The sequence below is a fragment of the Microtus pennsylvanicus genome, chromosome 5 (assembly GCF_037038515.1).
Source record: "Microtus pennsylvanicus isolate mMicPen1 chromosome 5, mMicPen1.hap1, whole genome shotgun sequence".
NCBI classification, from domain to species: Eukaryota; Metazoa; Chordata; class Mammalia; order Rodentia; family Cricetidae; genus Microtus; species Microtus pennsylvanicus.
Window position 1 is genome coordinate 90,452,409 of NC_134583.1, and position 24,256 is coordinate 90,476,664.

At 49.1% G+C, this 24,256-nt stretch overlaps 2 protein-coding genes across 6 annotated transcripts in view; one reads left to right on the top strand and one right to left on the bottom strand.

The window, feature by feature from the left end:
* The first annotated feature begins 3,624 nt into the window (after nt 1-3,624).
* Nucleotides 3,625-9,999, top strand: Zfta (zinc finger translocation associated). 2 transcript variants are annotated; one of them, XM_075973394.1, is made up of 5 exons: nt 3,625-4,455; nt 6,474-6,965; nt 7,600-7,989; nt 8,262-8,813; nt 9,003-9,999. In XM_075973394.1, exons 1-5 carry the CDS (start codon nt 4,317-4,319, stop codon nt 9,464-9,466), a joined length of 2,037 nt encoding a protein of 678 aa, XP_075829509.1. In that variant the 5' UTR covers nt 3,625-4,316; the 3' UTR covers nt 9,467-9,999. The 2 variants fall into 2 exon arrangements, with proteins under 2 accessions (XP_075829509.1, XP_075829510.1); XM_075973395.1 differs by having other exon boundaries at nt 3,636-3,978.
* Nucleotides 10,000-12,329: 2,330 nt separating this feature from the next.
* The window catches only part of Rtn3 (reticulon 3), a 58,164-nt gene continuing 46,237 nt past the window's right edge, over nt 12,330-24,256 (bottom strand). For all 4 annotated transcript variants that reach the window (XM_075973393.1, XM_075973391.1, XM_075973390.1 and 1 more), the window contains 6 exons: nt 20,502-20,709; nt 17,854-17,992; nt 17,495-17,564; nt 16,274-16,320; nt 14,903-14,961; nt 12,330-14,291 (listed from right to left, as the gene is read on the bottom strand). In XM_075973393.1, coding sequence (XP_075829508.1) covers nt 14,246-14,291; nt 14,903-14,961; nt 16,274-16,320; nt 17,495-17,564; nt 17,854-17,992; nt 20,502-20,709 — 569 coding nt within the window. In that variant the 3' untranslated portion in view covers nt 12,330-14,245. The remainder of the gene's footprint in view (nt 14,292-14,902; nt 14,962-16,273; nt 16,321-17,494; nt 17,565-17,853; nt 17,993-20,501; nt 20,710-24,256) is intronic.

Below are 24,256 nucleotides of genomic sequence, written 5' to 3' on the forward strand. Positions count from 1 at the left end.
AGCAAACAAAAAAGGGTTGAAGAAGGGCTGGAGAGATGGCTCAGTGCTTAAGAGCACTGTCTGCTCTTCCAGAGGATCCAGGTTCTATTCCTAACACTAACTTGGTAGCTTATACATGCAATTCCAGTTCAGAGGATCCAATGCCATCTTCTGGCCTCTTCAGGAACCAGGTATGCACATAGAATAGAACATATATATATATATGTGCAAAACATTCATATACATAAAAATAGTTAAAACATATTTTATTTAAAAAGTGGTGGTGGTGCACACGTGTAATCCCAGCACTTGGAAGACAAAAGCAGGCAGATCTCACTCTGTAGACAGGCTGGCCTTGAACTCAGTGATCGGCCTGCCTGTCTCCTGAGTGCTCAGGGAGGTGGACAGTCCCTTGACAGTCATGTCATGTCCCTGATCATCATTTGTGGTTCTTCCTTCCCACAGTTACCTGATAGTGCCTAGCAAAGAAGTGGATCATTTGTTTTTCTGTTACTGAGGGTCAAACCTGGGACCTCGAGTGTCCTAGGTATAAGGTCTGTCTCTGAGCTGCACCTTAGGCATTAGGTTTGAAACCGTTCATATTTCTTTTCACATGTGTGTGGTGTATATGTGATGTTCATGTGTGTGTGGTGTATACATACATGTGATGTTCATATGTGTGTGGTGTATATGTGATGTCCATGCGTGTGTGGTATATACATACATGTGATGTTCATATGTGTAATGTACACGTAGACGGAGTGTTCGCATATGCGGTGCATTCGTACATGTGATGCTCATATGCGTGTAGTGTATATGTACATGTGATGTTCATGTGTGGTGTATATGTATATGTGATGTTTATGCATGTGTGGTGTATACATACATGTGATGTTTATGTGTGTGGTGTACTGTGATGCTCATACGCATGTAGTGTATATGTACATGTGATATTCACACGTGTGGTGTTAATGTACATGTGATATTCATGTGTGTGGTGTTTTATGTACATGTGACATTCATGTGTGTGGTGTATATGTACATGTGATATTCATATGTGTATGGTGTGCATATACATGTGAAGACACCTTTTTTTTTTTCTTTCTTTGGTACAGGGTCTCTTACTGGCTTGGAACTGGCTAAAGCATGTGGGCTGGCCAGGGAGCTCTACCTATTTCTATTTTACCAGCACTGGGATTACAAGTACCACCATTATGCCCAGACTTTTTTCTGTGGGTCTGGAGGGCATCAAATGCAGACCTCGTACTTGGAAGGAAAGCACTTTATCCAACCCTGCCCCTATTTTTAATCCTTTGCTGCCAGCCCAGGGCTTGGTGCTCAAGACTCGTTCTCTCTCCTTACCCCATGTATCTGAGGAAGCATGCCACACGGGCCACACTGGCTTTGAACTGACTGTGTAGCTGAAGCTGGCCTGGAGCTCCTGACCTTCCTGTGTGCATTCCCTAAATGCTGGGATTACAGGTTAATATGACCATGTCTTGGTCATTCTCTTTTTTGAGGAAGGATTTTGTCAGTTTGTGGCTTATGGCAATTCTCCTGCCTCGGCCTCTTGAGTGCTAGGGTTATAGGAGTCCACCATCATGCCTGACTCCAGGTAATACTTTCTGACTAGGTGGTTAGCAAAGGAATTAGTAGACAACCCTGCCCTTTCTCTCTTTTTCTTTTTTATCTCTCCTCTTTTTTTTGGAGCAAAGGTATCATTACATATGTATCCTTTGCTGTCCTGGAGTTTAGTATGTAGACCTGGCTGGCCCCAAACTCACGAAATCCAGTTACCTCTGCTTCCTGAGTGCAGGAAGTGAAAGCCTGCACCACCATGCCTGGCTTGGACCACTGTCTTGTGAAGAGTTTCTGCCTTTTCATCTTGACAGCCAGCTCCAGGGTCATGGTTCGGCTACAAAGACTAAGCTATGGATGGAGAAATCACAAATCATGGAGCCTTGGGCCCTTCCTGAGACTGAGCAGGGTGTCAGCGAGGACAGACAACTGTCCAGGTGGCTGTGATATCTTTCTTTTGGTAACAAAACTGCCTTTTATAAATAATACTGGAAGGATAGGTTCCAAAGTGTTTTTGCAATGGCTGGCCCTACACTAGGGGACCCCTGTACCTAGAAACTACACTAATAAAGTGTAAGGTCTTAGGAAAACAGACATCCTTCACTTATGTCGCTAGATTGCTTTGGAGTGCTATATTCCCTTAGAAAGAGTCCTGGGGATAGAACCTGGAGCTACCATCCTGCTTCACGTTCCAAGAGCGCTGGAATCAAGGTGCGGGCCATCATACCCAAACCCTTTTTTCTTCCTTTCTGTATTATTACTATTATTATTTAAGACACAGTCTCACCTATATACCTCTGGCTGGCCTGGAACTTGTTATGTTGACCAGGCTGGCCCCAAAATCAGAGATCTGCCTGTGTCTGCCTCCAACCACTAGGATTAAAGGCATGCGCATGACCTCTGGTCTCTTTTTCTTTTCTAAGCTTTAAGTAGGCCAATTCCCTATTATTTTCTTTGTGTTCCTGGGCCTGTCAACCTTCTGCTTCATGGTGTCTCCTGCATCCCATGAGCACATGGCCCTCCTCAGCTCAGCGGGTGAAACGAAGGGCAGCCTGCCCTGGGACAGCAGAGTTGTGGGGCAGGGTCTTAAATGTCCCCAAGGTGAAGTCTCTTCCAAGTCATCCAGGAGACTGAAAACGACTCGGGGGATGGGGGCGGGGGAGGGCGTTTCCACCAGTGAAAGCGCCCTTAGTGGCACTTCAGAAATGTTAGTTCCTGTCTTCTCCGCACATAGACTTCAGGGAATGGATTCCTGTGTGCCCGATAATTTAATTCTTTCCTTACTCCCCAGGGGCTGTAATTGTTTCTTTTTTATTGGCTGAGGATGTCTAAGTTACCGGCAGTAGGAGCAACCTTGTTGACTGCTACGTGTCCAGAGTCAGTGCTGGTAGCACATAGTAGGTGTTGAGTGTGAGAATGACCCAGTGAACATGACTTCTCTGACTGACTATTGTGTGCCTTCTCGGCAGGGAGGGAATAAAACCCACCACTAGATAATAAGACCCTCATGGTGTCCCGCACCCTATAATTAGGATCCCCAGGCCTTCGCTTTGTTGTGTGAGACCAACCAAGGCTAAGCAAGCACCTGCTTCTCCAGCGGTCCTGGGAGGACCCCAAGCTGCTTCGACATCACAACCCCTCGAGGTTCCTTCTCCAGGCTTTTCCGGAGCCAGAGACCTGGAGGTGTCCCGGGGCCGAAGTCGGAATTCGCCCGAGGGATTCCCAGCCCAGGGACGCGCGTCTCAAGGTGCCCAACACCACGATCGGGGCCAGCATTCTTTGCCCCTTCGTCCTGTGCAGGAGCCCCGGGGCTGATCAGACTGCCTCCCCTGGCACCTATAGGCCTGCGGGGGCAGGGGCCTGAATCACCGCCGCAGTCGCCTTCTCTTTCCGGCTTCCAGCCCGGGGCCACCTGCGTTTTGCAACGCCGGCCGGCAAGGCGCAGCGCGCTCGCTCTTCTCCAGTCCTCTGCGCGCCCCTCTCCCAGGCTTGCACTTTCGCGGCCACCGCCCTCACGCGGCTCGGTGGAAGCCTCGCCCCGCCGCCCCTCCCCGGTAGAAGTCAGAGCTGCCAGCGCTAGCCCCAGGCTCCCGCGGGAGGGGGCGCGGCGGCCCCCACGGCTCCACCCTCTCCGCGGGGCCGCGGCCATCTGGGGCCCCTGCCAGGCGCGTCCGCTCGGGGCCCGCGCCCAGCTCGCGCGGGAGGACAAGGAGGTACCCGGAGAGGGGCTCCGGGCCGCCGCACCGGGCTGTCCCCTGCTAGCCAGCGGCGGAGAGCTGCTCGCGGAGATGCCCCGAGGGGGCGGTGGCTGAAGCGCAGCGCAGCGGACTGGACGCCGGCGCCCGTGGTCGCCTCGGCGACTCTTTACAAACCGGAGCTGCAGCTGCCGATGCGGCGGGGCGGGCCCGTGAGGGCGCTGAGGTCCGTGCTTCCCGCGTCCGTAACAGGCGCCCACTGCGGACTCGCCACCTCTCGCCTTCCCCGCGCCAGCCCCCCGCGAGCTGGCAGGAGGAAATTGCGCGCGGCCCCTTTAAATTTACCCAGGAGCCCTTAAAGGAGCCCCAGGGGCCCCAGACAGGAATCCCCACCCCGGTCCAGCCCGCGCCGCCGAGCGAGCAGCCAGCCGTCCGTGCGGCCGGCCGCCCGTGAATGCGCCCCGCGCCCGGGGGCCCCGCGCACCGAGCGCCCTGCGCGCGCCGCCGCCGGCTCCGCGGCCCCGCGCCCCGCCGCCCCGGGGCCCCCGCTCCACAGCACAGCGCATGGAGCCCGGCGGGGACCACCGGAGCCGGAGCGGTGGCGGCAGGGGCGGCCCCGGGCCCGCAGTGTCCTCGGCACGGGGCCGACGGCTGCCGCCCGCTGCAGCGAGCGGCGGCGCGGAGCCCGAGGAGGACGACGGCGGTAAGAGCTGGGCCCGACGGTCCGGGGCGGGGGCCCCGGCGTGGGGGAGGGGAGGGCTGCGGCTCCGGGCCCCTCTCGGCCGCCGAACAAAGCGGGGGACGAGCGCCGGGCGGTCGGGGGCGCCACCTGGCGGGCACAGAGCGCAGCTGCAAGGCCCGCGGGGCGCCCCCCGCCCGTGCCAGGGTCTGCCCGCCGGGCTGGGGCGGATCCCTGCTCCTTAAAGGGCCCCGCGGCGCCCGCTTTTGGGGGGCACCAGCGACACGGGGGACGAGGGGCTGGAACTTGCGGCCCCCGCGCCTTCTCAGACTCCCAAGTGGTCTTTCTTTTCAAAGGCCGCCCAGCCCCCCGTCCCTCTCTGGGGCTTTCCCCAGAGTAACTCGGAATTCCGCTGATGTCGGGTTGTCGGGTACGCAGTCCCTCTCCTGTGTGGCCTTGCTGGAGACGGGAACTCTTCCCTTCACGGTTGCGCTAAGGGGGGGGGAGCACAGCCTACGTCCTGGGGGTCCCTTCTGCCTTCCCCCACGTCGAGAAAGTCTTAAGTAAGGAGTGGGCTCGCTCACGAAGGTGGATGCCCCCTCCTGCCCGTGCGCTGTGGCGTTTCAGAATTTATTTTGGCCCCAGTTTGTCAGCTGTACCAGGACCGGCCGGTCCTCGTTGACTCTTAAAGCCAACTGGTTTTTTTTTCTTTTCCTCCCTGCTGCAGGGTTTTATTGCCTTTATCAGCCAAGGTTCGGTCCTGACTGTTCCTTACTCTCTGAGCTCTCCTCCCCAAAAGCCCCCCATCCCCTTTTGTTTTTAAAAGAATCTCAGCTCCTCCTTTTTCTTTTCTATTTTTTTTCTTTCTGCTCTTAAAGGGCCAGTCTGCCTTCTACTTAACAAGACTCTCGCACTGGAAGGATGCTTAGTAGGATGCTAGTTATCCAACCAGTGCGCTTGCAGACAAAGGCGCTTAGGCCCAGAGAGCGGACATGACCTACCAAAGGTCACTGAGCAAGTCACCGGTGAAACCAGATATTGAACCTAGTGTATTTTCTATAGCTCTACTTAAAAAATAGTAATAATGATCATGAAAAAAAAAACAAACCAAACGCCACACGGACAGGAGCTCTCTCTGATCCTGTCTTTTGTTTGACTCTGGAATTCTGTACTGAGAGAATGACCAGAACTTGCCTGTCTAGAGAACATTTTCTAAATAAAAAAATGATCAGCCAGCTCTGCAGGGAGGGTAAGGTAGGGCTCTGGATGTCTTTTTAACCAAGTGTAGGAACACTAGCAGGTTGGTGGGACCCAGAAGTGCCCACCTTCCTGATGGCTGGGCAGTAGCCAAGTCCCTGCCAGCCCAGATGAGATAAATGCATAGAAAGACTTAATGGGTTTGCTGGGTGGTGAGTGCTCCCCTGTTTGTACTGACTACTATGTTCAGGAGTCCCTCTGGTGGCCCTCCTACTTTGCCTTTTCAGGGCCATTGGGCCCCCTCAATTCTGGGGAAGCCTGCATCTGAGAAACTCCTTTCCTGGAAGTGTTGACAGCTTTGTGAGCTGACATTTCCCACCTATCCCTAAACTGGTATTTACAGGAGGGCATATTTGAGGTATTATTGGGCAAAGGGACCTTTGGGTGGGGCCCTCCTGGTGGGGCCTCAGGTGTGTGGGTCTGAGCACAGATCTGGATGCAGACAGATACCTTTGTTCACCCTCCCACTGCTCTCTCCATTCCGGCTGTAACTGCCCAGCCTGCTGATCTCCTAGCTTTAATCCTCCCATACCTATGTAGAGTGGCACCCTTCCTGGCCTTCAGCGAGGAGCTTGCACCACACACACATCCTTTTGTTCTCGATCCTCTTTGTAAGGGGTGTTTTGACTCCCTCATCACCGCTTCCCTTTCATTGCTCTTGCCACCCCTTGCTTGCCCTAAACTCCCCTCCCCCACCTCCCTTTCTCATGCTTCCAAATCAAAGCTTTGGGTCCTTTCCCTGGAAATTGGAGATTGAGAATGTGTCTCCCTTTTCCCTTCTTCAGGACAAGCTCTTCAGCTGGAAGGGGGTGCCTTGGGGTCCTGGGGGAGTACCCCCCTACCCTCCTCCAGGGCCAGGGGACCAGCATCTTCAGGCAGGAAATACTCAGATCATTGTGAGGCTCGGGCCTCGAGGCCTGGAAAGAGCCGCATCCCTGGCAGGGACCATCGGCGCTACTACCACGACCACTGGAGACTGGAGTACCTGATGGACTTCATTCCCTCCCGGCACGGCATGGTGTGTATGGTGTGTGGCAGCTCCCTGGCCACCCTCAAGCTCAGCACCATCAAGAGGCACATCCGCCAGAAGCACCCCTACTCCCTACATTGGAGTACCCGGGAGAAGGAAGTCATCAGCAACAGCTGGGATGCCCACCTGGGGCTGGGGGCCTGTGGTGAGGCTGAGAGCCTAGGGGCCCAGGGGGCTGAGGAGGAGGAAGAAGATGAAGAGGAGGAGGAGGGGGCCAACCTTCAAGCTTGCCCACCCAAGGGCCCAGGTAATACAGAATATGGAGAGGCAGGGGATTGTAATAGGGCTGGGGGGTGGGGGCGGGCGGGCAGCTTTTCTGCTCTGTTCATTCATTCGTTCATTTTCTGCTGTATGCATTTATTCATTTATTCACTTGTTTGTTTGTTTATTTATTTATTTAGAGCAAGCCTCTCTCTGCTCCTTTGGGTAGATTGTGTTTACTGCCCTTACTGTTGAGTGTAGGGAGGGATAGTGGTGTGGGGGTAGTTTCCAGCACCCTTGACAGTTTAGTAGAATGAGCAAGGAGAGTAGTAGGGGTGGGAGGGGTAAGTTGAGGAAAGGGCTGTGAGTTGGTGAGGGAAATGGGGGTGTAGTGTTAGAACAGTGAAGCCCAGGGAAGGGAGGCTGGGTGGAGGATTAGGGAGAGGGTGTTGATGAAGGGAACGGGTGTGGTGGCACATGCCTGAAATTTTAGTAGAGGGAGGCAGGATGATGGTGGCTGCATAGAGAGTTTGAGCCTAAAAAACAAGAGAGAAGATGAGAGAGGAGAGGAAAAGACAAGGAAAGGGACCTGAGAAAGAGGCTGTGTGTGGAGCACCTGGCTGTGGTGGGGGTCTCCCCAGGGGGCCAGAGTCTCAGTTGCTTCCCTCCAACCCTTTCAGGCAAAGCCCCAGCTGGTGGGGGCTGCCGGCGCCAGCGGCGAGGGACTCGAGGGGGCCCAGTGGCACCTCGGCGCCGGCGCCTGGCAGCCTCCCGAAGGGCTGGGGGCAGCAGGGGAGTGGGGGCCCGGCGCCTGGAGCGGAGGCTGAAGGAGTCCCTGCAGAACTGGTTCCGGGCCGAGTGTCTCATGGACTACGACCCACGGGGGAATCGGCTGGTGTGCATGGCCTGTGGCCGGGCACTGCCGAGCCTGCACTTGGACGACATCCGTGCTCACGTGCTGGAGGTGCACCCCAGCTCCCTAGGGCTCAGTGGCCCCCAGCGCAGTGCCCTGCTGCAGGCCTGGGGTGACCAGCCTGAGGCTCTGTCCGAGCTCAGCCAGTCCTCACCAGGTGCGAGGCTGTCCCAGGGCTGAGGTCCCTTTGATAGTAGGGCGGCAGCATGGGAGCTGAACACAAAATTGGGAGGCAGGGACGTTTGGTTGAGGGCTGCAGGCTTACTTTCCCGCCACATACAGACTTGCAACTCCCCACCCCTCTCTCTCTGGCTGGGGCCGGCTAGCTTGGGGCTGGGGTGAGGAGCAAGGATGGAACCCTCTTGTGTGGGTAAGGGCAACCCAGCCAGCAGCAGGCTGAGGCCTTCTCCTTCACCCCTTCCCCAACAGACGATGACCTCGTCCCCCAGGACCTGACCAGAAAGAGCCGGGACTCCGCCCCCGCTGCTGGAGCCCCCTCCTCTCAGGATCTCAGCCCCCCAGACGTAAAGGAAGAGGCTGGCTGGGTGCCTGAGAGGCCCGGGCCGGCAGAGCAGGAGGAGGAGGGCGAGGGAGAGGGCCAGAGGGCAGGCGCATCGGTCCGGCCTCGGAGGGGCCGAGACCATCGCCGCCACTACCAGGAGCGCTGGCGGCTGGAGTACCTCATGGAGCTGGACGGTTGCCGGCGCGGCCTGGTGTGCATGGTGTGCGGGGGCGCGCTGGCCTCGCTCAAGATGAGCACCATCAAGCGACACATCCGCCAGCGCCACCCGGGCTCCACCAGCCTCAGCGGGCCAGTCAAGGCCCTCATCGCCCAGGAATGGAGCGAGAAGGCTGCACACCTGCTGGCCCTGGGGCTGCCCAGCCCGGAGTCCCCCAGCGACCCTGTCGCCCCCAGCACAGCCTCAGCCTCTGAGGAGGGGGGAGGGGCAGAGGAGGCGGAGCCAGAGGAGGAGTGGTGGGGTGAGCCTGTGGAGGGCCAGAGCAGCTGGCAAGGGAGAGCGGGCAGGGACAGAGGGCTCGGAGGGAAGGGTGGTGAGAGTGGAAGGCTGCAAGGAGAGACGGGAGGATGGGGCAGGAGGATCAGTGGAGAGTAGGGATGGGGCCTGATTCCTGCCCACCGCTCTAAGGCAGCTCTTTGTTCCTCCCCAGGCGACGCGCCGCTGTCCCCCGGGGCTCCATCGGAGCGGCCCGCCGAAGAAGAGGAGGATGAAGATGACGGTCAGGAGCCCGGGGGGCTAGCCTTCCCGCCGCTACCACTGCCCCCGCCGCCACCTCCCCCGCCCCCGCCGCCTCGCAGCCGGGAGCAGCGGCGCAACTACCAGCCGCGCTGGCGGGGCGAGTACCTGATGGACTATGACGGCAGCCGGCGCGGCCTGGTGTGCATGGTGTGCGGGGGCGCGCTGGCCACGCTCAAGGTGAGCACAATCAAGCGACACATCCTGCAGGTGCATCCCTTCTCCATGGACTTCACCCCAGAGGAGCGCCAGACCATTCTGGAGGCTTACGAGGAGGCGGCACTACGCTGCTACGGCCACGAGGGCTTCGGGCCACCGGCCCCGGCGACGCGGGACGGCGGTGCGAACCTCAAGCCGGGCGCAGTTTGTCGCGCGTAGCACTCGCTCTGCGCTGGCCTGGCCCTTGGGCAGAGAGACCCTGCAGTCTGGCGCTGGGTTCCCCCGCTGGCCGGGCTGGGTTGGGGTTGGGGAGGCGCTGCCGGTGCGCACTAGCCCGGGGGTCCCGGCGCTCTTAGCGCGGGGGCCCGTGCTTCTAGAAAAGCCAAAGCGCCTCTCCAGCGTTCACAGCGAACGCTTCCCACCGCGCCCAAGGGCGCAGCGCTGCCAGGCCGGGGTAGGGGTACCCGCAATCAGTATTAGGGCGCAGGGAAGTCAGGAAGGACGCGCTGGCCGCTCGCCCTGGCCGGGGTGAGGGGGGACGTTCTATGCTGCCTTGCACGACCGCAGGTGCGGCTCTCGGCTCCCAGGCGCTGTGTGGGATCCGAATTGGTATTCTTGGCCTCTCAGAGGCCCAGGCGGCGGACTGGGGCAAAGCAAGAGGCAGGATGTGGGCGGGCGGAACGATGGGGCCCAGTGAGCTGCGCCAGCTTCCCGGGCTGACCCAGGGGACAGCGCATCCCATCCTGGGCCGCTGCCATGCCTTTGGGACCTGGGTCATAAAGGGATTAGCACTTTTCCTTAGTCTGCCCTGCTCAGAGAGCTTCTGTTACCCACCCAGTGAAAGCGGCGGGCGCCAGCATCCTGAGAGCTCAGAACACTGGGGCGGTTAGTCTCTGTTACTGCCACCTCTGAACGTGATTTGTCTTAGGTGGGTGCAACACCAGTTCTCAGCTCCCAGGGCTTGGGGCCCGACCTTGGCCTCTGTTGCTCTTACTCATGGTGCCAGAAGGGCCCCTAATCTCCCAGGCAGGTCCGAGAGGGATGTGTAGATTCATTCTCCCGTGGAGAACAGGTGGTCCCGAGATCAGGCCCTTTTTTGCTCTTTGTATTTTATTTTGAAACTGTATTTAATGCTTTTTATATGAAAGGGGGGGGAACTGGCCCAATCACCCTTATGTGCAAATGTCTTATTTATTATGCGTGTATCAGAGATAAGCTGTGAGGTGGTGGAAGGAGGATAGAGATGGGCTTGTGGCGAGGAGATTGGAGGATACTAAATATCCCATGATCACCTGGCTTTGTTTCTAGGTACAGTATCTGCTCTTCACAGAGGGAGGCCACTGCAGGCACTTTACCCTCCTTTTAAAGTCAGGGTGCGGTGGTCAGGAGATGACTTGGGAGGGGCCCTGGGTTCTGGGGCCAGTGCAGCCCCTGTGGTGAGAAAATAACAAGAAATCCCTCTCTCACCTGCCAGAGCCAGAGCTCAAGGTTCAAGTGCCTCAGGCCCAGTTCCCTAGACTTACTGGTGGAGAGTTTGATTTTATACCATGGGTTTTATAGCATTTTTATATAATTCAAGATTGTCAGTGGGAAGGTACCCTGGAGATCACAAATTGATCCCTTTTAGAGAGAGGAGCAAAATTTCAAAACCCAGAAATTATTACTTAGCCAGCTAGGTAGAGGTCAAGAACTAAAATCTCAACTTCCAGTTCAGTGAGCTTTGCCCTATATTTCACTGCTTCCAATCTGGCAAGTTACAAGATTTCTTTACCCATTGGGCACTGCAGGCCCGCAGCACTTGACTCCTGAGGGCAGCAAAGCATTGCACTTCTGGGAATGAGGATGAAGGCAGCTTTCTGCACTGCAGGCCTGTGAGGGTGTGTGAGTGGGGGTTGGGGACAGGACTCCAGGTGTGGCCTACCTCTCTAGGAGAATAAGGCTCAGTATCAGTGCTTGTTTTGAAGCCATCACGCATTCTGGAACTGGAACGGCTGCTGGTTCAGTTAAATTCCAGTTTTGACCAGCCAGGGTTTTGGAGACAGTATTAAAATCCTGAGAACAGAGATTACGGATTGTGCCAGGCTGGGCACTGACCCCCACCCCCCTTTTTTAAATCCATGTTTTTAAACTGAGAGTACGCTCTCCGACCTCTATGCTATCTTTTAGAAACAGTAGGCAAAATTGGAGCTGCTGATTGTCATCGCCAGAGCTCACTGCTGAAGTGCAGGTTAGCCGGGGCAGAAGTTAGAAATGGTTTTCCCCTTGAGAGGCAGCCTCAGACTAGCATCATTTTAGGCACTTGCCAGAGACAGATCCTGGGTCCACCTGATTACCCACAGTGCATTCTGATCGACCTTTCCCATACAGCTGCAGCCTAGGTGGTTGTCTGGCAAGTACCTCTGCAGTGATTCTACCATGAGTGGACCTAGGGCCTCAGGTCAAGGGGTTGGTGGGTCTCCTTCTCTCGGGATTCTGATTGAACAGGTGAAATTCCTTCATTGTTTTGTTAATGGTATGCTTGCTATGATGGTCCATATGTAAATGTTACTCTGGATACATATTTATACGCCATGTTACTTAGTGACACTATTCAAGCATTTGTATGTGTATTTGTGAAGTTGTTCGCATCAGTCATTGAAGAAGTATTTCAGCCTAAGTTTTCCCGAGAGGTATGCCGAATAAAGTCTTAAAAGTCTAGAACGAGTCACAGCCAACTCAGTTTTGGGGCAGAGCAAGTCAGATGAGTTCTGATGTCAGACCAGATGTGCCATGACCAGCTCAGTTTCAGCTTTTGGCTGTGTGTGGCCTGTAGGCTGCTTCCTGTGGTAAGTGGGGACCCCTCCCATTCCCAGGGTGGTGAGGCTGAACCAGGCCCTTTCACTCAGGTCACTTCTAAGGTCACCTTTTATAGGGTCTCTACTCCATTTTAGAAACCAAATGTGGTGCAGCTTTGCTTAGTGCCGTGGGAATCCTTGCAATCTTGGCAGTTCTTTTAGAGAGTTCCTGGAATGAAGGTGAGATTAAGTGAAAGCCTTTTGCTCTCACTTCACCCAAACCATGTGAGAATAAAGTTGCAGACTGATGAGACAGTCACTGTGTTCTTTATTTATAATTAATACATCAATTTGCAGTTTTACAGGGACCAGAAGAGCTCCTTGAGGCTACTGTATTTTTATGTTGCACGCACAGACACGTACACAATTTCATTAGTAACTTTTTCATCTATAGATTTTTCTTAAAAAAAAAATTCCTGTGTGGCACAAAAATCTTTCCAATTATTTTAACACAGCAGCAACAAAGAAAAGAGCCAGGTGTGGAGGCTTCCAGTGCAGAATGGGGTCTCTTGTTGGGAGACCCCAAAGACCATCAGTGCATTCACTTCCTGGGAGGGCAGAGGATGGTAATGGAGTGTTTTTCTACAATGGAAACCAAAAATTCAAAATGAACAAGAGCAAAGAAACTAAGAAAATGGAGTAAGGCATTCTACATATCAAAGTCTCTAAGTCATTTCTGAAGAGGCCCCATTCCTATTTTTACAGTCACACAACTTGGTGACTACCGGAGACCACAGCCCTTGAAGTCCCAGCTCTTTCTCACAACAGACAGGGCTGAGAACTGAAGCTGAAGGAACTTGTTGGATGCCTGTTTACAAGCTGATTAGATTCCCATGAAGGGAGATGCAAAGTCTCAAATAAAAATCAAGATCTCCAGTCAATCATAAGTTATTCTGTTGTCTAGCAACATCTCCTGGTCCTGCCTGGCCGCCTACAATGTAAAACTTCTCGAAACTATTCTCCAAATGAGCACCATGGGCCATGGTAGGAACTATGTCATAAATATGTCTGAAAATGGAGATCCCCTCAGAACAACATTCACTCACAAGCTACTCAAAGCTACATCACGAATCTGGGAATGTACCTCCCCCTCTAACCAACCGAGGCCTCTGGACTACAGACACATGACTAGTCCTCAGGCTAAACTAGCAAAGTACAAGTGGAAGCAGCAGTGGAGGAGAAAGCAGTAGGGAAGACACAGAAGGAAGGCTTTTCGTGGTCTTGTATCTCATTCCCCACAGACGAAGATAGGACTATAATAACTCGATGGCTGGGAGCCCACATGCAGATTATTTTTCTTAAATTTATAGCAGTGTACAGCAGTTACAGACATTTATTTCATAAGAAAAGTACAACCATATTTATTAAACTTGAGGTAAGGTGGGCAGGGGAAAAAGGGAGAAGCACATTCTGGAATGATTTCTCAAACCAACACTCACATTGGTATCCCAGATCAATGACTTGGACACTGCCCTCCCAGATGGCAGAGTCCTTCCCTAGGAAGAGCAGCAGCAGGAAGGTGACCGCTGCCCTCCTGCTGACTGCTCCACCCCACTCTGTTCCCTCTATTTCTCAGACGGAATTCTGGGGAAAGGGAATTACCTCTATCACCTCTAAGTTATTCAGAGCTGACAGTTCTTTCATTTAAGGAAGAAGAAGAGCAGGAGTAGCTGCTTAGGTCTAGGGCAGGAAGGTGGGGCTGGAGGGCCGCACAAACCCAATGGAAGAAAACCCACTCCTGCCCTAGACTATTTATTCATAAGTTAATCATTATTTCCTAACTTAAAAAGAAGGGCAAAATTATAAATGGGAACTGCATACAAGTCCTTGAAACTGGATAGAGGACCCTAGAGACATTTTTCTCTTCTTCTTCCCCTTTCATAGTACAGGTAAAAGCTCCGCTACTGCTATGGTCTGATTAATTCTATTAATTTGATTCACTCTTTATTCTTTTGGGTTCTAAGAGATCAGTTCTTATTTCAGTCTAACACGTCTTGTGCTTGGTACTGAGGGTAAAGGGAGAGGAGGGAAAGAACACCAAATTAAAAAGAACAAACAACTTGGATTCAAGCTGATACTGAGCAAGTTCTTCATGGTACAAGTGATGATGTTATAGCTATTAAATGGCGTTTTAGTAACTGTTGCACTTCTGGCTTCTAAGTGCTTATTCTGCCTTTTTTTTGGCGATTCCGGGAAGCTTTGCTTGGATCCTATTGAGGAAAGAAGAAGAAAACTGAAAATATTTGTTTTAAATATACATTTGTTCTAGATTTGTATTTCCTCTGGGATATCAGGTAGGGTTCAGCTGTTCTTTGCTTGGAACAAGCTTGAGAAATACCACCATAGTGCCCCTCGAATTCACAGGGATCCTCTATCTGATTCTGTCTCCCAAGTACTGGGATTACAGGTGTTTACCACAATGCCAGGATCTAAGCTTTACATTATTCATTTACTAGAAAAGACAGGAAAGAGTTTCCTTAACTTGGTATATGAGAATAAAATAGGGTTAAATAACAAAAAAATATTGATTACTTCTTTCTTGAGAGTTAGTGGGTAGGGATATTAAGTTCAAGTCTAGCCTAGTATATAGCAAGACCCTGTCTTTAATGCAAATAAACCACCCAACAAACCAAACTACTACAACAACAAAACCCAAGGATGCTTCTTAGCAAGAGGCTCAAATAAATAAAATTATATAAGGTTTTATTCAGGGTGAAAATTATTTAACTTTGACAGTAATATTTTATGTAAGAGACTAGAAACTGTAAGGGAGGTACAGTATACCTGGGAAATGGTGAACGTGGTTCCTAAGTGTACTTACTTTTCAACAATTGACTTGGTCTGATCCCGGGCAATCCCAACATAGTGATCAATCTGTGTCTTTAAGAAAAAAAGAAAGGAAGATTCAGCATTCAGCAGGGCTAAGAATTTCCTTGAAGGCTCTCTCTCTTTTGTTGGTTTTTCGGGATAGGGTTTTGCTCTCCTTGAACATGCTCTGCAGGCTGACATCAAACTTAGAGATCCATCTGCCTCTGCCTACTCAGTGCTTGGATTAAAGGTGTGCGCCACCACAGCCTGGCTGCCTTTTTATTTTTATTATTACAATTTTTCATACAATATATTTTGGTAATATTCTCCCTTGTCCTAAAAAGCATTCTTTTTAGTGAAATCATTAAAACCCCCACTAGTCATTATTCAGAAAAATGAAAATGATGTCTAGTTTTTCAAAGAAGTTTATAAATTTCTGTTTTCAGATTTCAATTTATGCAACACTTCAAAATAATCACTCATCATTTGTAGAAGTAGGACATATGTGGTGTTTCCTTTAGCAATACTGAAGTACACTTTCTGAGTATTAGAAACTGTAGATTTATCTATATTCTGTAGTTGTTATATATTATGGCTCCTGGCAAGATGAACTCATTTAATATTAAAAAGCCAAAAATCTTTGTTTATGTGTGTGTGTGCGCATGTGTGTGGAGGAAATAATTGTTTCTCTTCAGTTGCTCTCTACTTTGTTATTAATTAACTAATTAATTAAAGGTTGGGTCTCACGTAGTCTAAGCTGGCCTACAAGTTATTATGTAGCCAAGAAGGACCCCGAACTCCTGATCTTCCTGACTCCACCTTCTACATGCTAGGGCTACAGGTGTGTGCCATACAATTTATGTGGTGCTAGGGCTCAAAAACCCATGGCTTTGTGCGTATGAGGCACTTTACCAGCTAAGCTACAATCCCAGTCCTCTACTTTATTTTTTTCAGACAGTCAGTCTCTTACTGAACCTAGAGGTCACTGATTTGGTTAGAATGGCTAGCCAACAAGCCCCAGGGATCCTCTCCAAGACTAGGATTACAGATGTACATTATAACAGCAGGCAATTTTATGTGGGTGCTTGAGATCTGAACCCAGGTAGGTCTTTATGCATCTTCTCCCTTCTCTCCCAAAAGGTCTTCTGATGGACAGCTAATCCACACAGCCCACAATGCAAATATCTGGACACACTAACATTTCCTTGAAAGTGGGGTTTAGTTTTGAGAAGCTCAACTTTTACTATACAGTGTCTCTTCACTTTCCTTTTTTGGAAAGGATCTGTCACCTCTGTGACACAGACATGTATCTTAGGCCTCCAGTTTTGCTGAAGACATGATTCTCAATCTATTACTTTCCTTACATGAACTGACAAATGCCTACCTTATACTTCTCATAGACAACTGGAACGCTGAAAACAAGCAGCTCAGCTGTAAGACAGAATCAAAACAAGTGCAGCTGTGAGTGACTCCAACAGCACAGACACTTCTTCATGAAGTACAAACAAACAACCAAAAAGAGAAAAACAAGACTGTTCCCAATTGAGAACAGCCTCATGATCTCCTGAGAGCAGATCATGGTAGTGCAAAAGCCCCAACAGGTTGCTTTCTTTGTATGATAGACTCAACTTCTGAACTACAAGAGTGGTTCCTAAAAGCAAGGTCCCCACATTTAAACCAAATCTAAGCAACTAAGTAACCCTTTACTTATGGCTGCTTTAAAATTTTTTCTTCTTTCTTTTTTTCTTTCTTTCTTTCTTTTTTTTTTTTTTGAGACTGAGACTGAGTTTCTCTGTATCCTTGGCTATTCTGGAACTCATTCTGTAGACCAGGCTGGCCTCAAACTCAAGAGATCCTTCTGCCTCTGCCTCCCCAGTGCTGGTATTAAAAGTGTGCGGCACCATGCCCAGCTTACTTTGAAATTTCTTTGTCAGACCATTTAATAAACAAAATGCCAGGTTACTCCAATACCTAACATACATTCTAAACACCATAGGCTGGCCATGTGGAATAAGTGGTTATGCTGTGTGCATGCTCTTTAGGCAAGCACTCTACCCCTGGATCACATTTTTTTTTTTTGAGGGTCTCATATGTCTTAAGTGGGCCTAGAATTCATGAAGTTTAACACGACACTGAATTCCAATCCTCCTGTTTCCATCTACCAAGTGCTGGGATTATAGATGTATACCATAATCCCAGCTTCCCCAGTCCTTTTTATAATTTTTATTTTGAGACAGGGTCTTATTAAGCTGCCCTTTCAGGTTTGCTCCTGCCTCAGCCTCTTCCATTTTTTATCTATACATCTATTTATTTATTTTCCCCAAGACAAGGTTTATCTATGCAGCCCTGGTTGTCCTGGAACTCCCTCTGTATACCAGGCTGGCCTTGAACTCACAGAGATCCACCAGTCAGTGTCTCTGTCTGTGTCCGTGTCCCCCCCCCCCCCCCCCCGGAGAGTTGGGATTAAAGGTGTGCACCACCACTTCCTGTCAGCTTCTTGAACAGCTGTGATTATAGACGGCACAATTTGGCCTGACACTTAACTTAGTTTTTATAGACTATGTCAAGAAATAAAGACATGGGTAGACGTTCCTTGTCACCTTACCAAGAATCAGAAGGGTGATTCCATTAAAAACAGCACCGACATAGGTCATCAGCCACATGAAGACAGCCAGCTGTGAAAGTCAATGTCAGGGTTAAGCAAGAATGGCGATAACTCAGAGCCCCGGCTAACTAGGTCTGCGTCATGCAGTCTGTATGGCACAGGTGTCCCTACTTGCACTTTAGAGTCAGGAAACTGTCACTGTCCTGGGTGCTGAGTTGGTGACTGCTGCTTTAACGCTGCTCTTTAGAGGGAGGTGACAGCTTTTTCTGTGACACCTACCTCCCTTTTTACAGGCTTTCTCTTGTCTGGTAGGACCCTCTATTTCCTGTTTTACCTCTGAATCACAGCCAGCAACTAACCTTCAAGGAGTCAACCAGGTCTTCGACCAGAAAGAGACGGATGACGAGTTTGAGGGCTCTGTTGACATGCACCATGGCAGCATTCACATAGTTATGGAAGGCTTCTGAGGACAGGGTAATGTCCACATCCAGGTAGGTCCTTCCAAGGAAGAAGAAACAGTCACACGTATGATACGGAGGGGAAATTCTTCAACAACATAGTTGTCTTTTAATGGGAAACTGGCATTCTAGAAATCTGTAGGGGACACAGCTGCCCTTTAATGGATAAAAGCAAATATGCCAAGTATCTATGAACTGTAGGGCTTTCATGTATAATGAAGAACTATCCAGAGTGGATTGATCAAAATACACTCTGTGGGAATGTAGATCAGAGAGCAGAAGACTTGCCTGACACGCACGAGATCCTCGGTTCAATCCCCAGCCTTATAAAGCAAACAAGGTAGAACCTAAAATTCATTTGTATGTGTATGTGCATGTGGAGGTCAGAGAACAACCCTGGGTGTCGTTTCACTAGCGATGTCCATGATTTAAAAACAAAAACAACTTTTTTTTTGAGATGGCGTTTCCTCCTTGCCTGGAATTCACTAGGCAGGCTAAATTAGTTGGCTAGTAAGCCCCAGGGTCCTGCCTGTCTCCTCTTCCCAAATAGCAGTGAGTACCACTCTAGCTTTCCAAAATACACTATTTTTAATGTGTGTGTGTTTGTTGGTTTGAATGAAAATGGCCTCTATAGATAGGTTCATAGGGAGTGGCACTCTTAGGAGGTGTGGCCTTCTTGGAAGAAGTATGTCACTGGGGTTATGCTTTGAGGTTTCAGAAGCTCAAGCCAGGCCCAGTGGCTCACAGTCTCTCTTCCTGCTGCTAGCTGATCTAGATGCAGAATTCTCAGTTCTTTCTCCAGCATCACTGTCTGCATACATTCCACTATGCCATAATGAAAATGGACTAAACCTCAGAACTGTAAGCCAGCTTCAACAAAATGTTTTCCTTTATAAGAGTTGCCGTGGTGATGGTGTCTCTTCACAGCAATAGGACTATCTGCACATGTACACCACAGTACGTGTGTAAAGGTCAGAGGACAGATTGTGGCAGGTGGTTCTCTCCTTCCACCATGTGGGTCCTGGAGACTGAACTCAGGTTGTCAGGCTTGGAGGCAAACACCTTTATCTGCTGAGCATCTTGCTGGCTAAGACCCTGTCTTCACAAATTCTAGAATACCTTGTTTTAAACAAGCACCACCAAAACAAAAACTAAAAGAAAAAAGAGAGCAGGGACTATAGCTCAGTGGTAGAACACTTTAACTAGCATGTGTAAGGTCCTGGACTCAATCCCTAATTTAGAAAAAGAAAGTGGTGGTGGGGGGAGGAGGAAAGGGCAGTGACTATGAATATGCTAGGGCTAGAAATTACACTACACACTTTGTTCTTAAAGAGTGAGATCTTTAAAAAAAATGGGGGTGGAGTATGGGTAGGGAGAGGAACTCACTACATAGACCTGACTGCCTAGAATTTACTATAAAGGTAAGGCTGGACTGAACTTAAAGTCATCTGCCTGCCTCTACTTCTAAAATGCTGCGATTAAAGGTGTGTGCTACCCTGGTCTGAGACGTAACCCTATACTTATAACCTGTTCATTCCTCCAGTAGCTGAGTGCCGAGTGCCTCTCAGCTTTGAAGATACCTTGAGGAGCTCAAACTCTTGGAAGAACAGAAGAGTGGCAGGCATATGTTCTCTTTTCTGTTTATTAAGAAAGTACAAAAAGCTGGTCTGTGGTGGCATACGCCTTTAAACCCAGCACTTGGGAGGCAGAGGCAGGTGAGTCTTCATGAGTTCAAGGCCAGTCTAGCCTACTTAATAAGTTCCAGAACAGCCCAGTATACACAGAGAAACCCTGTCTCAAAAAACTACACATACACACTAATTTACATTGGGGGGGGGGCTTTCGAGACAGGATTTCTCTGTAGCTTTGGAACCTGTCCTGGAATTCATTCTGTTGAGCAGGCTGGACTTGAGCTCACAGAGATCCACCTACCTGCCTCTGTCTCCCAAGTGCTAGGATTAAAGGCATGTGCCACCACCGCCCGGCTACGATAAAAATTTAAGGGTTCAAGCCAGGCAGTGGTGGCACACACCTTTATATTTCCAGTTTCAAGGGACTGGATGCCCTCTTCTGGCCTGCAAGGGCACCACATGCATATGTTACAAAGACAGGCAGGCAAAACACCCACATATATACACAATAAAAGTTAAAAATTGCCTCTAGACCTAGGGAAACTACAGAAGATCTAAAGTAACTCAGAAATGAAATTCAGAATAAAAACAGAGTAAACTCCTTGTTCTAGAACTAGGAGTTCTGTGTCTGGGCTTTACCATATACGGCTGAGACATGGACACAGTGGCTGACTGAGGGCTGCCCTGGGCAAGCTATTTTGTGCCCGGCTCAGGATCTGCAGCTCTCTTTAGCCTTAAGTATGAGTTTCCAGCTAGTTAAAAGTTCTTAAATACTAACCTGATCACTTATTAGGGTGACTGTAAGGTATTTAGCGGTATCTCTGATATCAATCAGCTGCAAGAGGCAGGTCAGAACTGCAGACCTGAGCAATCTCAGCAAATCCCTCTAATGAAATGTATATTGTAACTTCAACTTACTTGAATGGATGGCCTTCTTCTGACTTCTGCACGGCTTGAATGACAGACTTGTAGACTCTGAAGCTGATGGTGACGGAGAGAAGAGCCAGGATGAGGTAAGAGACCACACTGATAACACTAAAAGCTGCCAGGGACAGCAGCATGATCAGCGTGGTGCCAAAGACAAACCCAGTCTTCTTCACATCTCGCCAGAAGATCAGATCGCGTACTGCCAAAAGAGAGGGAGTAGAGGTTAGAGAAGCAGGAGCACCCTGCCTGTGCTGTACATGTAGTAGAGTGTACACCAGTACATATATGAACCGTGCCCACTTCAGAGACGGGTCCACTGGGGTAAAGTGACATCAATCTTCAACTTTTTTTTGGCAGAAAAGATAATAGAGGAGGTCAAGGTAGTAACTTCAGCCCACAGTCCACTAGAACAGACAACACAGCAAGGCCCCATCTCAATCAGTACATTAAATGAAAGTAGACAATGCTTATAAAATGGTTAGATCCTGGACCCAAAGACAGCACTAAGTGAATTGTAAAAGTTGGGGCAAGAAAGTGGTGATAAAAACAGGTCATCTCTACTTGAAATGAAATGCCAGTCTTCGTCTTAATCTGAAAACAGAAGGGATGTAAGTAAGAGACTAACTAATGCTCACCCAAACCACAACGTGTGCACGCGCAGGACTGAGGAGTGCAGGGTCCTGTGCATGCCGAATAAAAAAACCACAATGTGTGCATGCGCAGGACTGAGGAGTCCCGGGTCCTGTGCATGCCGAATAAAAAAGTACTTTCCACTGAGCTACGTATTCGTGGCCCTTTAAGGGATTGCTTTCTGAAATAACTTTCAATTGTTTGGGTGTGGTGCAGATGTATACGTGGAGGCCTGAGAAGAAGCACCACTGTTATTTTATAGACAGTGTTTCTCTGTGCAGCCCTGGTTGTCCTGGAACTCACTCTGTAGACCAGGTTGGATTTGAACTCACAGAGATTTGCCTGCCTGTCTTTGTCTCCCAAGTACTGGGACTAAAGGCAAACAAGTTGGGCAGTGGTGACCCACACCTTTAATCCCATCACTTGGGGGCCAGAGGCAGGTGGGTCTCTGTGAGTTAGAGATCAGCCTGGTCCGCAAAACAAGTTCCACACACACAGAGAAACCTTGTCTTGAAAAAAACAACAAACAAAAAGCAAAACAACAACAACAAACTGGATCTCTCACTGTTCTGGAGCTTGCTAAACATGTTAAGTTGAGCCCCCAGGATCCACCTGCCTCTACTTCCCTTCCTCAGTATAAACCTGTACTATTACACCCAACACCCTCCTCCTCTCCTTTTTACCCTAATGTGGATTCTAGGGATTAAACTCAGGCCCAGCACTTTACTGACTGAGCCATCTAGCTCTTTAGTATTCTGGTGCCTCTTTATCTTTCGTTTTGTTATTTTAGGTTGTTTTTGTACCCCAACCTTGAGAGCTGGGATTGTAGGCCTGTAACACACACCTGGCCATACTTTTTTTTTTAATTCTTGCTAATTTGCCCAGTCTAGCCTTATAAAAATGGACAAGGTCTCTAGAGTTGGACATATCTGAGTCTTGGTAATTTCTACCAGTGTTACTTTAACCTTTCTGACCCATCTTCCACTGTAAAGTGGAGAAAATGGGACCTTCTCTCCAAAGTTGTTTCCAGGAGAACATGAGGCCAGTCCAGGCAGAGTGCATTATTACCTACATGCAATAAACTCACAAGCTTTATTTGGAAGAAGTTCTGTGATTCCTGTTGGGAACAGTTGCAGTGGTTTTGCAAATCAGGGAGAAAAAGTGCCACTCAGGTGCATATTACCGAACTGAGACTATACAAGAAAACTGAACAGTACCAGATAAGAGGGCTGATACTAAGCAGGACAATTCCTACAGTCAGAGTTCAGGCACATACACATGTCGAAATTCATATGCCTGTAAGTGTAGTTTAGTTTCAATACAAAATGCAGAGAGGCTTCATGTCACCACCACAGAACAAACAGATGATATGTGCCCCTGGATATGATACATCCAAGAAGGAGAGTACTGCTTCTGCAGAATTCCAACCTCAAAGACAGGCTGTGAATTTAAAGAGAAAGTAAACAGACAAAAACAACTAGGGAAATATTCTAAAAAATAACTCATCTATATTCTTAAAAACTAGTATAAAATATAAGCCAGGTAGTGGTGGCGCATGCCTTTAATCCCAGCACTCAGGAGGCAGAGGCAGACGGATCTCTGGGAGTTCGAGGCCAGTTTGGTCTACAAAGCTAGTTCCAGAACAGGCTCCAAACCTACAGAAAAACCCTGTCTTGAAAAAAAAAAAACCCAAAACAAGGACAAAAATAAAAAAAAAAACTAGTGTAAAATATAAATAACAGGGGGCTGGAGAGATGGCTTAGAGGTTAAGAGTACTGGCTGCTTGTTCTTCCAGAAGACCGGAGTTCAGTTCCTAGCATTCACAGGGTAGCTCATAACTATGTGTAATTTCCAGGGGATTTGACACCCTCTTCTGGTCCCAACGGCCACCAGGCACACACACAGTGCATATATATATATATATATATATGCAGGCAAAACACTCACATAAATAAAGTGAATGAATCTAAAAGTTTTACAAAGGAATAAAAAAATAATTTCTACATTTGCACAAGTTGGAAGAGACCACTGTGTCCTCACAGAGTTCCCTGCAATCTAACGGAAAGTTGTCTAAGAAAGTCAGACCTACACTGATAACACATGTGCCTAGTGCCCTCTAGAGGTACGCAGAATATAAAGTGCATAACAGTACAGAAAGTCCCTTAAAATAATCAGTAGAATTAGGGTCTAGGTCAAAAAAGGATTTACTGATGAAAAGAGGGAACAGCAGATGAAGGGCATTATGAAATCTTTCATACCAAAAAGATTTTATTTTATTTTGGTTTTTCTAGACAACATTTCACTGGCTGTCCTGGAACTCACAGAGATCCCCTTGTCTCTGCCTCCTGAGTACTGAGTGCTTTAAAAGGTAGGCACCACCACTGCCCAGCTTTATTTAGTTTTAAATACCTGTATTACCATTTATGTTTTCTTCAATCATTCACATTTACACGTTCTATGTAAATATTTCAAAGGTCATTTGTTGGAAATACAGAATTTAAAAATTATCAGAAACCAATATCTAAATATATGATTATATATTATTTTTATTTATTTCCAATGTAACATGTGCAGAAGTTTGTTTTATAATATCTTCTAATCAGAATGTGTCAACATCATATTAGGATGTGTGTTTGTGGTAGGTGTGAAAAGAAACCATACCTAGCATTTCTTAGGGTCTTCTCAAATTAACTGTGCCTAGTTATCAGACAATAGAATTCAAAGAAGACAAAGTAAATAATGCAGGGAAATGAGGACAGCATTCCAAACAACCTTTCTCCTCTCAACCCTCTTCCTATCTGCTGAGAAGTAACAAAAACACTTTTTAAAGACTTTCAGTTACACAATAAAATAGGTTTGGTCAGGCAGTCAAAGTAAAATTACCAAGTTTTAAAATGCAAAACCCAGCAGGGCAGTGGTGGCACACCTTTAATCCCAGCACTTGGGTGGCAGAGGCAGGTGGATCTCTGTGAGTTCAAGGCCAGCCTGGTCTACGAGAGCTAGTTCCAGGACAGGCTCCAAAGCTACAGAAAAAACCCGTGTCGAAAAACAAAAACAAACAAAGAAAAAAAAATTAATGGATAACATGTTAGAATCCTTTAGTTGGTTTTGAAAAG